General features: G+C 38.8%; 1 protein-coding gene across 4 annotated transcripts in view; it reads right to left on the bottom strand.

Moving 5' to 3' along the window:
- Positions 1-15,839, bottom strand: part of LOC149542732 (ubiquitin receptor RAD23b-like) — a 115,176-nt gene that overhangs the window by 16,204 nt on the left and 83,133 nt on the right. For all 4 annotated transcript variants that reach the window (XM_089797613.1, XM_089797615.1, XM_089797614.1 and 1 more), the window contains 4 exons: positions 11,379-11,531; positions 11,225-11,296; positions 10,987-11,034; positions 10,793-10,902 (listed from right to left, as the gene is read on the bottom strand). In XM_089797613.1, the coding sequence (XP_089653739.1) occupies positions 10,793-10,902; positions 10,987-11,034; positions 11,225-11,296; positions 11,379-11,531 (383 nt within the window). The remainder of the gene's footprint in view (positions 1-10,792; positions 10,903-10,986; positions 11,035-11,224; positions 11,297-11,378; positions 11,532-15,839) is intronic.

Raw genomic sequence — 15,839 nt, 5'->3', positions numbered from 1 at the left:
CCAGCCACACTCAAAGTAGATCCATTGAATAAACAGAACATTCAATACAAAGCTTCACAAGCTTAATCATAAGAATCACTTCTTCACTAAAACTGTTATCACATAACGGACAATAGCTGAATGTCATTATAACATTAAACATCTACAGAAAATGGACTGCTCTTCTATGGATCACGCATATCATATGCACAAACTAGTCACATGGTGATTACACAGAGAGAATGAGATACCGCTAAAAACATAAGCAAAACTATCACTGAGCTCAATCACAGAGTAGATCCACACTGATCTAATCAATTAAATATATCCAGCACTTTACATTCCAGAATCAAGACAACTCACGGGCTCAACTTCTGGAGCCAGCAAATGCAGACAAAGAATGAGAGATGTATCACTCAATAATCTGAAGACCACACAAAAGCAGCAAAACAGACAACTCCTGTCTTGTCTGAATGAATACACCATCAACACCATAGAGAGACTCAAACGCACATGACTTAGCATTTAAATTCCAAAATGCGGGAATATTAATTGCATTCAATAAGCCAAACACAACAACATCACCTTATGATAATGTCTGAGAATAATATAATAGTACAGAATGTATGCTGTGATCTCCACACTTGGAGAATAAAACAACAATACATAATATCTGTCATGACCTTTCAATACACCCTTGCTCTTCTTCAAGACGGGATGAGTACACCAAAAACCAGCATCGAATATTCACTACAAACACTGCTTGAGAGTCAACACTTCCACAAGAATACAAAAAAGACCAAGAAAACTGACTCCTCTTCCATCCACTCGACATAACATCAACACGCTAAGGTTACACATAAACTTCGATCAATAATAAATAACACCCAAATTAAGAGAAATACAGTGAAATTCCAACACCCAGAGGTACAGGATTAAAATGTTGGCACATTAGTTGGCAGCCATTACAATGAAGAATTGAAATGAAGCCACTATGTGAATCAACAGCAGCACAAGAGAAAAAGTCTCGAGCCATAAACAAGTTCTGTTGTTACTGAAATAAACCAAATCACAACCTGGACATGAAGCACTTCATTTTTCATAACAATATAGTACAATAGAAAAGAAACAGTAATATAAAAGCAGTGAACATAAGCAGCATCGTATACACGGCAACATCATATACACACAACCCGTTCATCTGAAGATCTGTATCAAGTATGCAAATATCTCCTGTAGCTACAAACTTTAACAGACTGACTTGGTGTTTGTTCGCCACAACTTTCGCAAGGATCTAAAGCAAACTCAAGGTAGGAGTTTCAATAACTTGCACTCAATTAAAGTTGTATTCAATGTGTTTTTCGATTGTAGGCAAAGACTAGTCTCTGAATGGACTGCTGTGCCTCAAGATGATGATGTCTATTATTTTGTTCTTGACCCTAAAGATTTGGAAGTCTTGGGAATGGCCAAATTTTCAAGTAGTGTTCTTGAAGAACGGGTCAAAGACTTCCAAAGGAAAAGAATCATCAGGGCCTCCAGCCCCCTAACATGCCATTGGCTCCATTTTCTTTTTTGGAACTTTGTACTTAGTTTATAGGTTGACTTTGTACAAAGTCAAAAACTATATTGTAATTAACATTTTGACATTTGTCTCCATCTAGTTCTTTTATGCTATTGTGTTATGTTTTGTGCAATGTAATCGCAATATGAAAATTAGTGGGTTGACCTCTATATTCTATTTGCTCTGTTGTGAAAATGTCCTTTTTTTTCTAAGTAAGTTTTGACTCTTTCTTCAATTTTTTAGGCTTATCTATAAATCCAGATTTTCCCAAAAAATCGTGCTCTGGTTTGTCATTTTTACCCCTACATGATTTATGCTTCTATGGTTTGAGCTCTGAAGCATGTGGTATGAGCATGTAAGTTGTTGCAAGTGTGCACAAAGGTTGTTAGAGCAGTTTTCTATAAGCGGCTTAAAAAATTCTAAATTCTATCGTTTCCACTAGTATTTCATATTAGACTTTTGGTTTTGGTGTAATATCATGCTAGCCTTGTCCGTTGTTGAGAAGCAGCAATGTGGATGTGATGTCCCCTTCTAGCTAGAGACATCACTTTAGCTGGTGATTAGCCTATCAGAGACCCTCGTAGGCTAATAAGATTGGATAGAGGGTCACCTTGGTGTGGAGATCCTCCAAGGACCAAAGCAGAGTACTCTTCTGGGTTGCCAGAGTTTGTTTATGATGAGTTTTCCTTTGAGTTTGGCTTGGTCAGGCTATTTTTAGCAGTTTTGGAGTTATAAAGATAGACCCCTGCTATTTTTAGAAAAAGGGTATGGTCATATGCAGTTCTATCATGTTAGCTCCCAGTCCAAACGACATTCAAAAATGTTGAGTAATAATGGAGATATTAATGTTTATTTAGTTCAAATAAACATTATTGGTTTTGAGCCTATATTGTTAAGTTATAATATATAACTTAAGTGAGGGTCATGATATCATAAAAGGGGCCATTGTTTCAATTAATTGTGGGTCCAAGCTTATGGAAAAATTAGAAGTGATTTTCTAAGTTTTAATGTAATAACATTTTTTATGTTATTATTATATCTTTTATCCCACATTGAGCGTGGAGACTCATTCTGGAGTCGAGGAGTCCTTATAAACAAACCTTGTCTTCCTTCAAGAGCAGGTTATGAGAAGTGCTTAAAAACTTTGCCTTGTGAAATTTCTTGAAGTTGTGGCAACAAGGGTTTCTACAAGTTTGAGAAGAATTCAGACTGTGGAAGACGTAGTATCTTCAGAGTTGATGCAATTTGAGGGTGTGAAATATCACTTGAATTTTGCTTGTGAGTTGACTTCATTCTGGAGTCAATATTGTGTTTAGTAGGAAAGAATTGGATGAATCTGTTACAGGTTGGAAGGGGTTATAACAGCAGCTACAGTGTTGTGAACAGTACAGCGCTACAATGAATTAAAAATCAGAGATTTAATATTGCGGTTTTTGATAGGTGCTGCCCAAGGAGGAAGCAACCAGCAGCGTGGTTGCGTATCGGAGACAAAAATCAGGTTTTTTTCAAGTATTAATGATGATGTTTTTAATGTATGCTTCCAGCAATAAGTATTGTACAAACATTAGGAGCCATCTAAATAAATGAATTTGATCAGATTTGAGTTATAATTTGAGGTGGATTAGTTTTCAATATTTGTATTTTCTTTTCATCAACTCAAAAACCCAAAAACAGCTTAAAACATTCAAAAACAAACCAAAAACAATTATTACACCTAGGGAAACAAACAGTGATCAGCGTAGAGCCTATTTGGGGTTCTTACATTGGTATCAGAGCCTCATTCCTACCATCCTGAGGGTTTGGGGAGTCATATGCAGCCACCGGAAATTGGACCACACAGGTACCATACTCGTAGGAGAGCTCTGATTGAAAGAGAACAGTTACAGGAAACAGGAAATATGGAAGAGAGGCATGATGGTAGTCCACCTAGAAACAGGAGGAATAATGATGATCAGGATACCAGAGAATTCTACCGTGCTATGGTTACAGGGCAGCAGCAGATGGCACAGGCATTACAGGCACTCACTACTATGGTAGAAAGGATGAACCCACCTGTTAGACAAAATGGGGAGCCGAGAGAACAGGGAGATAACAGGAGTGCTACAGGTAATCAGAGACCACAACGGACCCATTCCAGAACAGCTGATAGGCCTACACGCCCTACATTTGTTCCGGACGAGCCAGAAGAAGCTCTGGTAGAGGAGGCGACAGGAGACCCCATATTCGCAGATGCACTCATGGCTGCAAATGATGAATGGGAATTATTAGCTCCATAGGTTCGGGAGAGGATGACCTTTGAACGCTTTGTAAATCAGAGGAGAGAGCATTACAGGTCACTCAGACAAGATAGGAGGCCTAGAGGTCAAAATAGTGAGCTGAAGAGGGCTACAAGCAAGCTTACTATGCCTACATTTGATGGGAGTGGTAAGATGACAGCTCAAGCTTGGATTCATAAGCTTGACACATTTTTGGCACTGAGGCCAATGACAGAAATTGAAGCTATCAAATATGCCACCTTGCATTTGGAGGGAATAGCACATGATTGGTGGTACCATGGTATGGTAACACTTCAGCATAACCAAGTGACAGAATACCAGGACTTCGTGGATAGGTTGGTTGAAAGATTTGACAAAAAAGATCCAGAGATTTACTTCCGGGACTTAGCACAGCTGAAACAAACAGGCAACTTGGAGTACTTCATTGGTGAATTTCAGCGGTTGGCAGTCATGGTGCCAAACATTTCAGAGCATAGATTAATAGTTCTTTTCATTGAGGGCCTATCCGAACCACTGAGAGGTTGGATAAAGGCATTTGATCCTATTTCTTTACAAGAAGCGATGAAAAAGGCAAGAAGTATAGAACATGCAGTCCCAACAAACAAATTTCAATCCAAAGGAGCATCTTCTAGTAAGGATAACAAACCATTTTATAAAAAATCAAAGAGGACTGATTTTAAAAATGATTCTAAAGATAAAACTCCAGCACCTTTTGACAAGGAAACATTAAACGATTTGAGGAAGAAAAAATCATGTTTCTACTGTAAGGGACCCTATGATGCAAACCATGATTGTCCTCTTAGGCCAAAGGGAAAAGCTAACAGAGTTATGTGGGCATACTATGAGAAATCAGAATCGGATAATTCAGATCAGCAGTCTGATATAGAGGAAATAGATGGTGAAAAAAAGGAAGACAAGGCTGAAAACTTGTCTAAAATGGAGTCCAAGGATGGGGAAGGAGATGGGCAACTTAGGGAAGCTCGTCTCACTAGTATTAAGCAAGAAGGGTCATTCCGGATGAGAGGAGTACTCGCTGGACAGCGAGTCATAACCTTGGTTGATACAGGTGCCACTCGTAATTTCATTGATGCTAGGATGGTGGAGAAGCGTGGCATACAAACAGAGGAGTTTGGGGGAATTAGAGTGAGGGTAGCGGATGGCTATGTCCTCAAATGTGATCGTAGGATCACTGGACTCCCATTGAAAGTTAATAATTATGACTTTAAGGCAGATTTTTATGTTGTACCTATGGGAGATACAGATATAGTTCTTGGGATGAGTTGGTTGCACGATATTGGTGAGTTCACTCGTAACCTCAAGGAGATGGAGATGAGGTTTAAAGTGAATGGGAAGACACATATTCTTAAGGCAATCAAGGACAGTGATCTCAGGATGGTCTCTTTTCGTAGAATGGCTAGATTGATTCGACATGATCAGGTAGAGTGGGCAGCAGAGTGCATGTTGATGCCATCACAGGAGGGACAGCATAAGATTGAATATCCTCCTGATATTCAAGAGCTTAGAGTTAAACACTCTAAGGTGTTCAGTGACATTCCACCAGGTAGACCACCAGACAGAGGTATTGAGCACATCATTGAGTTAGAGGAGGGGGCTAAGCCCATCATGATTACACCTTACAGGCATCCGAAGAGGTTGAAGGATGAAATTGAGAAAACCATAAAGGAGTTACTTGCTATGGGCCACATTAGACCAAGTAAGTCTCCTTTTGCTTCTTCAGTGGTGTTAGTAAAGAAGAAGGATGGGACATTGAGGATGTGCATTGATTACAGAGTGCTTAATAGGAAGACGATTAAAAACAGATACCCCATTCCCAGGATCGATGAGTTGATAGATGAGCTTCATGGAGCTTGCTTCTTCTCAAAGATAGATTTGAGATCAGGTTATCACCAAATCAAAGTTAGAGAGCAGGATATCGAGAAGACAGCCTTTAGATGTCATTGTGGCCATTTTGAGTTTGTAGTTATGCCATTTGGGCTAACTAACGCACCTACTACTTTTCAGGCAACAATGAATAGGGTTTTCCATCCTCAGTTGAGGAGATTTGTACTTGTCTTCTTCGATGATATCTTGGTATATAGTAGATCTTGGGAGGAGCACTTGGTTCACCTGGACACGATGCTGGGTATATTGGACAGAGAATCCTTGTATGCAAAGGAGTCGAAGTGTGATTTGGGCATGACAGAGTTGTTGTACTTGGGTCACATCATCAGTGCAGAGGGCGTGTGCATCGATCCTGAAAAGATTCGTGCCATTGTGGAGTGGCCTTCACTGGTGAACCTTACACAGTTGAGGGGCTTTATAGGACTATGTGGTTTCTACAGAAGGTTTGTGGATGGATATTCCAGGCATGCGGCACCCTTGACAGATTTGATGAGAAAGGGAGCTTTCTTGTGGACTCTTGAGGCACAGGAGTGTTTTGAGAAATTTAAGGGGTTGATGACTTCTTGTCCAGTGTTAGCATTACCAGATTTCAGTAAACCTTTTGAGCTACATTGTGATGCTTCCGGAGAGGGCATTGGAGCGGTGCTTATGCAGGAGAAGCACCCTATTGCTTATGAGAGCAAGAAATTGAGAGGGCCAGAGCGGAGCTTCAGCATATATGATAAGGAGATGTTAGCCATTATGCATGCTTTGGCCAAATTCAGGCAATATTTGGTAGGTAGCAAATTTTGTATCAAAACCGACCATAATAACCTAAGACACTTTTTGGGGCAGCGAGATCTCAATGATAGGCAGCAAAAGTGGGTGAGAAAGTTACAGTCCTATGACTTTGACATTACACATTTTAAGGGGACACAGAATGTAGTTGCTGATGCCTTATCACGTAAGCCCCATTTGAGCTTATTGACAGACATATCGGAGGATTGGAGACACTTGATCCTCGCAGAGTATGCAAAGGACACTTGGGCAGCTGGATTCATAGATGGGACTATTCAGGACAGCAGATACACCCTTGTGAATGAGCTCATCATTTACAAAGGACGAATATTTTTGGTCCCAGGATCAGTAGTGAGGAGGGTGGTTTTGAAATCTTTTCATGATTCACCTATGGCAGGACATCCTGGTTTCTACAAGACATACCGACAGATTAGAGAGCGATTCACATGGAAAGGGCTCAAAGCAGAGGTACTTCAATATGTTAGGGAGTGTCCCACTTGCCAGCAGAATAAGCAAGAACACTCCTATCCAGCCGGTTTACTTCAGCCACTTCCGATTCCTGATAGGAAGTGGGAGTGTTTGTCTATGGACTTCATCACAGGACTGCCTAGAACCCAAGGCAGAGACTGCATATATGTGGTTGTGGATCACCTTACAAAGTTTGCACACTTCTTTCCGATCACTGCTACATACACTGCTACACAGGTGGCAGAGTTGTTCTTCAAAGAGATATTCAGATTACATGGCTTACCCCGAAGCATTGTAAGTGACAGAGACAGCAGGTTTATGAGTCACTTTTGGCAGGAGCTATTCAGGTTGTGTGCGACAGAGCTCACTCCGAGTACTAGCTACCACCCTCAGACAGATGGTCAAACAGAGATAGTAAACAAATGGGTGGAGGGATATCTCAGAAATTATATAGCAGGGCAACAGAGGGCATGGGTAAAATGGATTTATCTCTGTGAGTATTGCTACAATACCACTTATCACATGTCTATTCAGATGTCACCCTTTATGGCCCTGTATGGGTATGAGGCACCCAATTTTATGGATCTGCTTTTTAGTGACAGTAGAGTGCCCAGTGCAGGTGATTTGTTACAGGAGAGTCAAGACCTTGTTAAGACTCTCAAGGATAATCTAAGGCACAAAATCAGCAAAAGCAGTATGCAGATCAGAAGAGGACTGAGCGGACTTTTGAGGTTGGAGACATGGTGTATCTTATGTTGCAGCCTTACCGTCAATCCACTCTCAAGAAGAGTGGTGCCGAGAAACTCAAGTCACGATACTATGGTCCATTTAGGATTATCAGGAAAGTGGGAGAGGTGGCTTATGAGTTAGACTTGCCGGCGGAGAGCAAGGTGCACAATGTTTTTCATGTGTCACGCCTCAAAAAGGCACTAGGGCATCATATTGTGCCTTCTACAGTACTACCACCCCTGGATGATGAGGGAAAACTTGTTTTGATACCGGAGGCTATCATTGATTTTAGAGAGAGGAACTTGAGGAAACGTACCATCCGAGAATATTTGGTGAAGTGGAAGGATTTGCCGGTAGAGGATGCTACTTGGGAGAGCGAGGAGATTTTACAGCATTCAGAGTTGAGATTGTTTGAGGACAAGCAATTTCAGGGAGGGCGGATTGTGATGTCCCCTTCTAGCTAGAGACATCACTTTAGCTGGTGATTAGCCTATCAGAGACCCTCGTAGGCTAATAGGATTGGATAGAGGGTCACCTTGGTGTGGAGATCCTCCAAGGACCAAAGCAGAGTACTCTTCTGGGTTGCCAGAGTTTGTTTATGATGAGTTTTCCTTTGAGTTTGGCTTGGTCAGGCTATTTTTAGCAGTTTTGGAGTTATAAAGATAGACCCCTGCTATTTTTAGAAAAGGGGTATGGTCATATGCAATTCTATCATGTTAGCTCCCAGTCCAAACGACATTCAAAAATGTTGAGTAATAATGGAGATATTAATGTTTATTTAGTTAAAATAAACATTATTGGTTTTGAGCCTATATTGTTAAGTTATAATATATAACTTAAGTGAGGGTCATGATATCATAAAAGGGGCCATTGTTTCAATTAATTGTGGGTCCAAGCTTATGGAAAAATTAAAAGGGATTTTCTAAGTTTTAATGTAATAACATTTTTTATGTTATTATTATATCTTTTATCCCACATTGAGCGTGGAGACTCATTCTGGAGTCGAGGAGTCCTTATAAACAAACCTTGTCTTCCTTCAAGAGCAGGTTATGAGAAGTGCTTAAAAACTTTGACTTGTGAAATTTCTTGAAGTTGTGGCAACAAGGGTTTCTACAAGTTTGAGAAGAATTCAGACTGTGGAGGACGTAGTATCTTCAGAGTTGATGCAATTTGAGGGTGTGAAATATCACTTGAATTTTGCCTGTGAGTTGACTTCATTCTGGAGTCAATATTGTGTTTAGTAGGAAAGAATTGGATGAATCTGTTACAGGTTGGAAGGGGTTATAACAGCAGCTACAGTGCTGTGAACAGTACAGCGCTACAGTGAATTAAAAATCAGAGATTTAATATTGCGGTTTTTGATAGGCGCTGCCCAAGGAGGAAGCAACCAGCAGCGTGGTTGCGTATCGGAGACAAAAATTAGGTTTTTTTCAAGTATTAATGATGATGTTTTTAATGTATGCTTCCAGCAATAAGTATTGTACAAACATTAGGAGCCATCTGAATAAATGAATTTGATCAGATTTGAGTTATAATTTGAGGTAGATTAGTTTTCAATATTTGTATTTTCTTTTCATCAACTCAAAAACCCAAAAACAGTTTAAAACATTCAAAAACAAACCAAAAACAATTATTACACCCAGGGAAACAAACAGTGATCAGCGTAGAGCCTATTTGGGGTTCTTACAGTGGAGAATCCTCGCCTGCTTACAGATTACAACGGCATATCACTTTAAGTTCAAAAACATTTAGATTGATATATTCCCGCCATAGTAAATTTCAGGAAAAGCATATTCGACATTTGAAGAACAGAATTAAGTATAGAAGGGCATTGTATGCATGGTCTTGAAAGTATTTCTTTCTGAAGCATGCCTTTTCATGAAGCAAAATCATAACTGAATTTTTATCTCCCTGCATCTCTATAAACAAAAATTTTAAAACAAAAGTAATCGCACAGTTTCCAATGCCACAAGTGTAAATGACCTTTTATCAAGCACTTGTTCCCACCCCCCTGGCAGTTCTCTTGGAATGCAAGATAAGTTTCCTCACCTGGCTATCACCATCAAGGAGTTCTCCAACTCCACCAACTGGTTATAGGACTTGCAAACTAGAAGTACAAGGAGAGAAAGGGGTCAAGACAATAATTACGCAAACTGTATTGTTTATCATCTTGCACTTGTTCCTAATCCCCTGGCAGTTCCCATTGAAGGAAAAACAAGTTCTCTCAACTGTCTATCACCATTGAGTTCTAGATCCAATAATACATGCAAAATTCAGCCAAAGCCTATCAAATTTTGGGAATCCCCATTTGATATAGAGCTTTCATTTCACAACATTGCTGCATTTCATTGCTGTATATAAAAGCAATTTATTCAAAAAATGCCTGTGAATTTGAACCCTCTAGTTTTATTTCACAGTTACTCATTCTAACAAGTTTATTTTTAGGAGTTGTTCGTTTTTGTACTCCCAATCAGCTGATGTACCTTGCGGTTATTTTAGTGCCATTGGCATACTTTGGTCACTTGTGGACATTATTAAAATTTCTGTGTTCCTATGCCAGCTTTTGAGGAAAAAAACATGGTAGGCTATGTATAAATGGCTTGGAATCATTCATTAGATTTTGATGGAGGAGAAAGCTTAAAAATGGATGATGCAAAAAGTAGTCAGAAATTCCACCTGTCTTGCTTGATATATAATATACTCAACACAAGGAATATCAAAGGACCTACATCTTCTATCTCAGTATCTATATCAATATGGAATGTCAATTAAAAGAACTATTAATTACATCTTAATATCACAGTATCTATAAATAGAAATCAATATCCTTCAGAAGGCAGATGGATAGCTCATAGATTATAACAGATATAACCACTTCAAAACCTAAATATATGTAAAAGGCTAAATCATAATTAAGAAGAAATCATATAAATATATTGTCCTTATTTTAGAAGAGCTCAAACAGAACGCTAAACCACCAAATAATGTGGCACATTACTTCTTCCATGGTCACAAATACAAGTCTTTCTGCAATCTTAAAACTACAATTCGAATGAGCACTAGCGACAAATTTAGATCAAAGAGTTGCACATTAACATACCCTTCAGCACCTTCAACAGGTTCATTGATAAGTCGAAGAAAATCAGCCTGGTGGTCTTGTATAAGCCTCATTAGCTGGGGATTTTGTTTGCTAAGTTCTTGAAGCATTGGCTAACAACCAAACAACAGTCATATCAATAATATGTAGATAAAGCAATTGTGGAACTCAAGCATGACACGGTAGATTAAACAAACCTGTAAAATTTGGGGATTCGCTTGGACCATTGAGCGCAGGGCTTGAAACTGAACGGTGTAAAATATAATCAATAAAAAAACGGTGACAAAATTCAATGCTGGAGATCCCATAAGCATTGATAACTACTTGGAAACAGACAAACAATTTCTTTTTTCAATCAAATAAACATCAAGCTGAGAAGAGAAACAAAAGTTGTTCTGTGAAGTGTTCATTACAAACTACACTGAAATATTAAACCTGTTGGTTATTGCGAAGAAAGTCCAGTGCTCCACCATCAGCTCCGGCCCCAGCACCCATGCTTGGCAAACCCTAAAGACACAAAAGCAACAAGGTGAATATAAAATTGATGCACAAGACCATAACCATCTTTGCCAAGGCCCAAAAAGTATACCTGTGGAAAAAGATTAAGTGGAGCAGCATTTGGCCCTCCTGAGGGAGGTGCAGCTTGCGATGGTGCAGTTGTTGGAACTTGTCCAGTTGGCAATGGATTTGAAGCCGGTGGTCGAGCAACTGGTACAGGCACTTCAGATGCCTCGGGAATACCCTGATTGAGAATGCATTATAGCCAAATATAATACAAACAGTTGAAAAAAGGTTCATCTTAAACAATAACAAAATCTCTTTATTTCTCCTCCGTTCAATTTCAAGTGCAAAGAATCAAAGATTCTTAGAATAGAATTGCATAACCATTCTTTATTTTATTATAGTCATTGATTTTTATTCCCCACTTTGGAATGTATCATCTCAAATGCATGGATCTCAAAACTTCTTGCTTCACATTAATAAGCACCAAATTTTATTGAAATTGACATCAAACAAACTAAATTTACTCAAGAAGTACATAATTGTGTTATTTTACTGATATTTCTTGTGCCAAATTCTATGAGAAATATTCTCCTTTTTTCTATATTCTCTGCATTCAGTGCCTTGAGATTAATCTGTTTGTACATAAACATTTCCTAAACATTTACATGCATTTCTTCTCAAGTTAGGTTGTACTTAGCTCCTGCCTTGACTTACGTTCTTGTGTAGATAAATATAAAAGGAAACACAAGTCTCTGATTCTTTTGGTGATACCAGGTTTCATATGATAGATTTGACTTGAGAAAATAAATATCTCCAACTTCAAAGGTTTTAGTCTCAAATTTGGGAATACTTTCCCATAAGTTTGTGCATTTCATGTCCTGTGACTCGGTTTCAGCCCAGTTGTACATTGCAGATTTTGACTTGAGAGAGATATTTATAAGAACCTCTAAAATCCAAGCTTTCAATCTCATGTTAATTTGTCAGTTTCATGTTCTATGATTCATCTTTTTTCTACCATTTTATAGCTTTTGAACAGATGTGCAGTATGAGAGCAGCATTTTCAAATCTGGAATGTATTTTGTTTTTTCTTCCAGGAGATTCATATATTTACAACTTTAATATTACAAAGCTTGGCCTTAAGGTTTACATTGCGGCTGTCACATTGTCAAAAATTACAAGTTTGAAGTCCATGTGCATACACCATCTAAAGCTCATGTAATAAAAGAAATAGCAAGATTATTTTAATTGTTCTTGAAAGAAATCTTAATCAAACTAAGCACCTGAATTTTCTTCCACTGACTTTATCTGTAGTTGCTGGATTCATCCTAGACAGGCCGGATCCAAATCATCCAGATCCTGATCCTGATTCGTGCTTGGATCCTTGAGGATCCGGGCAGAATCAAGGATCCTGCCCGGATCCTCAAGGATACAAGCCACACCCCGAGGCTCCAAGCCACACCCCGAATCAACGGATACAATTCACACGCCCAAATCGGATTTGTTTCACAAATCGGTAACTAACACTTTATCCTGAAACAGCGACCCATTAGAATGGCATTGTCCTCCTTATTGTTTATCAAAATCAAACCACTGAGGTATTACATGAGATTGTAGATAAAAAGAGTAAAAGGCTAATATGGTATTTTTGGGGTTTATTGCATACATATATTCTTGCTATTCTATGAGAGAAACTACATCTCAAAGACACTCAAATTTGCAGAGTTGTTTCACTTTAAGGTGCCTTCACTCAAGTGTGTTATTTTCAAGTTTCACATATGTATGTTTCAGTGCTTCCAAAGATTCTTTTCTTTTCTTTTTGAGGGTTAAGAAGTGCTTAGATTTACAAATCTTCAAATATTTGGAAATTATATTCAATTGAGATTTCTCCCTTGTCTTTTTCTTATTCCTAGCTGCAGTTTGTCTCTTTCCGCTTCCCTGTAATGTATTCCTTAATGAGTATTTCACTAAAGCGCAGATAGCATAGCTTAAACACTTTAGAATACTTGTTGTTAAGGCTTGAAAAAATGGAACGTGGACAGTTAAACATAATCTTAAGGCTGTCATTGAGGACTCTTTCCCACCTAGTTGGGTGAAGAGTCATCTTGTGGCTCCAAATGTCATTCCCACAACTTGTGGGTGTCTCGAGGTGTTATGGAACCTAACCTCAAGGTCAATTGTTGGAACGGGAATGGTTCCTTTTGGTCTTATCTAGGTATGTTGTTGGATGCCATGGGTTCTTCAGATATTCTTGTCTCACAGTGATCCGTGAGAGCCCCGCATGTCATCTTCCAAGCATTTCAGGTTAGTTGTGGTTGTCGGATTGTCGGGTGGACACTAGATTTTCTAATGGTGTTCGTGGTCCTAGTGGGGTTGCCTACTTTGTTAGAGACAAGATTTGGGGTCAGATTTTGATGACTTTCTCTAATACCTGAGTGAGGCTTTTGTGGATCCACCTCTGTCGCTCTATCTCAGAGAATTGTTCACTATAGTCTATTACCTTCCACTTGCCACCTTTTATACCATTAAGAATGGCACTAATGGGGACCCATACAATGATCTTTTTGACAACAGTTCACAATTTCTAGATGTTGGTGACATTCTCATTCTTAGGGATTTCAATGACCGTACTCAAACAATGCAGACACCTCTTTGTGATAGAGTCACTGATCCTTTGTGCACTAAGGATATCAAACCAAACTTGTCGGGCCTCCATAGGGCACCCAATGATTTCATGGGCCCCCTCACTTAGTATGGAAGGCATCTTCTTCATTTTCGCAAGTCATCTGATCTTGTGGTCTTTAATGGGCTTCAACATTTCCTTGGCTCCCATTTCTTCGCTTGCAAACCTCATATTTCTAGGGCTAGTGTTGTGGATTATGTCCTCTCTTCTCAATCGTTCATCCCCCTCATCCACCATTTCTCTATCGCCACCATCTCCTTGGTTGACCATTCCTCTACCTAACCATCTCATACGCATGCTCTCCCATGCCCCCTCCTCCCTCGTCTCATGTCCTCCCCCTTTTACCCATTCCATTTGTCCCCCTCCTCGCACCCTCCTTCACATTGATGAGTGTAACCCATTTCTTTTTTGCTCTCATTTTAGGCAGCTCCTTTCGACGAATCCATTCACCCCACCTCCCTTTGTCGATGTTTGCACCTTGTTCTCCTGCCTTCCGTTGCCATTTGGGAAGTTGCTCTATTATCCTTCCCCCACTCTGTTGGTTCATTGAAAGGGTTTACACTACACAATAGAAACCAAGTTGATCATTCAATTATCTATGGAGTCCTAAACTTGGACCAACTAACAAGGATATCACAAACCCTTCTGCACTTTAGGCTCTACAAAACCCAGGAGGGTGATCCCTTAATGCATTTACAATCTCTACACACCACTTGTAAATAACAATAACATAAAATACATAATCGTATGTGAAGGCTCAATAAAGAAGGACAATTCTTAGAAATGGCTAATTCCTCAGTGATCCTCAACCAATTGGATCATGAGATGACACAACATAAATAAAATATAAAGATTCTACTTGAATTAATAATTTTATAGCAAATTGTGGGTAAACCTTAACACAATACTAACAGTAAAACAATTGCGTACTATGATCAATGCCTTATTCCTTTGGGGACTTGAATTCATGAAAAAAAATGAGAGACAACAGACTTTAAATGATAACATAAAGATCTAAGATTATATCGCCTTATAATATATCTTATCAATGATCCAAACCCATACAACTTATCAGAATCGCTACACAAGTTCTACCAATTTGTAACTCTACTGAATCATTTAGTTCATCCCTTGAATCAAAGCATATGAATAGGAAATTACATATACCACAACAATGCATTGAATGAGAAAACCCTTAATTTTATTCATTTAAAATCTTATAGAATTGTTCATTGGGGAGAGAGAGAGAGAGATTTGAATCACAATTCTATTTAACTCAATTGAAATGACCCACCTCTTCTTTGACAAATAATTCAAAAAAGAACTCCTCTGTTCTGCTGAGTATACTTCGCTTTCATGTTCCTAATGTTCAGGTTCAGTTTGCAGAAATGGTTGTCTAGTAAAGTGTTTTACTTTTTTTGTTGTTGTTTTCTTTTTTCCTTCTTAACTCTGAGTTGAGTATTGCAGTAATATATGTATAATGAAAGAGATAGAAAAAATAACTCAACAAGGCACTACTACTATTGTTATTGAATTCAATAACAAGTTCATTCCTTAAATGCTATAGAAGGAAAACTAATACAAGTTAATCTGTATATGTAGCCAGCTAGAAACCTTATCTTTCATGAATATAACTATCTCCTGTTCGATGCCAAATGGCAAGTGCAAGCCTTCCCACGTTAATACGGCACATAATTCATTTAATATTAATTGGGCTTTATAGTAGCAAAGTTGGAATTTGGTTCCCTATACCTCCCAACAGCTGACACACTCCTACTGTGTAATGAGCCTTGCTCAAACTGACCACAATTTGCCCTAATTTGTTGCTTGTAATTTTGTCAAACAATTCATGTGCAACCTTGTAAC

The sequence above is a fragment of the Cupressus sempervirens genome, chromosome 8, assembly GCF_028749045.1.
Source record: "Cupressus sempervirens isolate cs-2001-9-10 chromosome 8, ASM2874904v1, whole genome shotgun sequence".
NCBI lineage: Eukaryota > Viridiplantae > Streptophyta > Pinopsida > Cupressales > Cupressaceae > Cupressus > Cupressus sempervirens.
The sequence above is the reverse complement of the archived record's forward strand: the minus strand, read 5'-3'. Positions and strand labels throughout refer to the sequence as shown.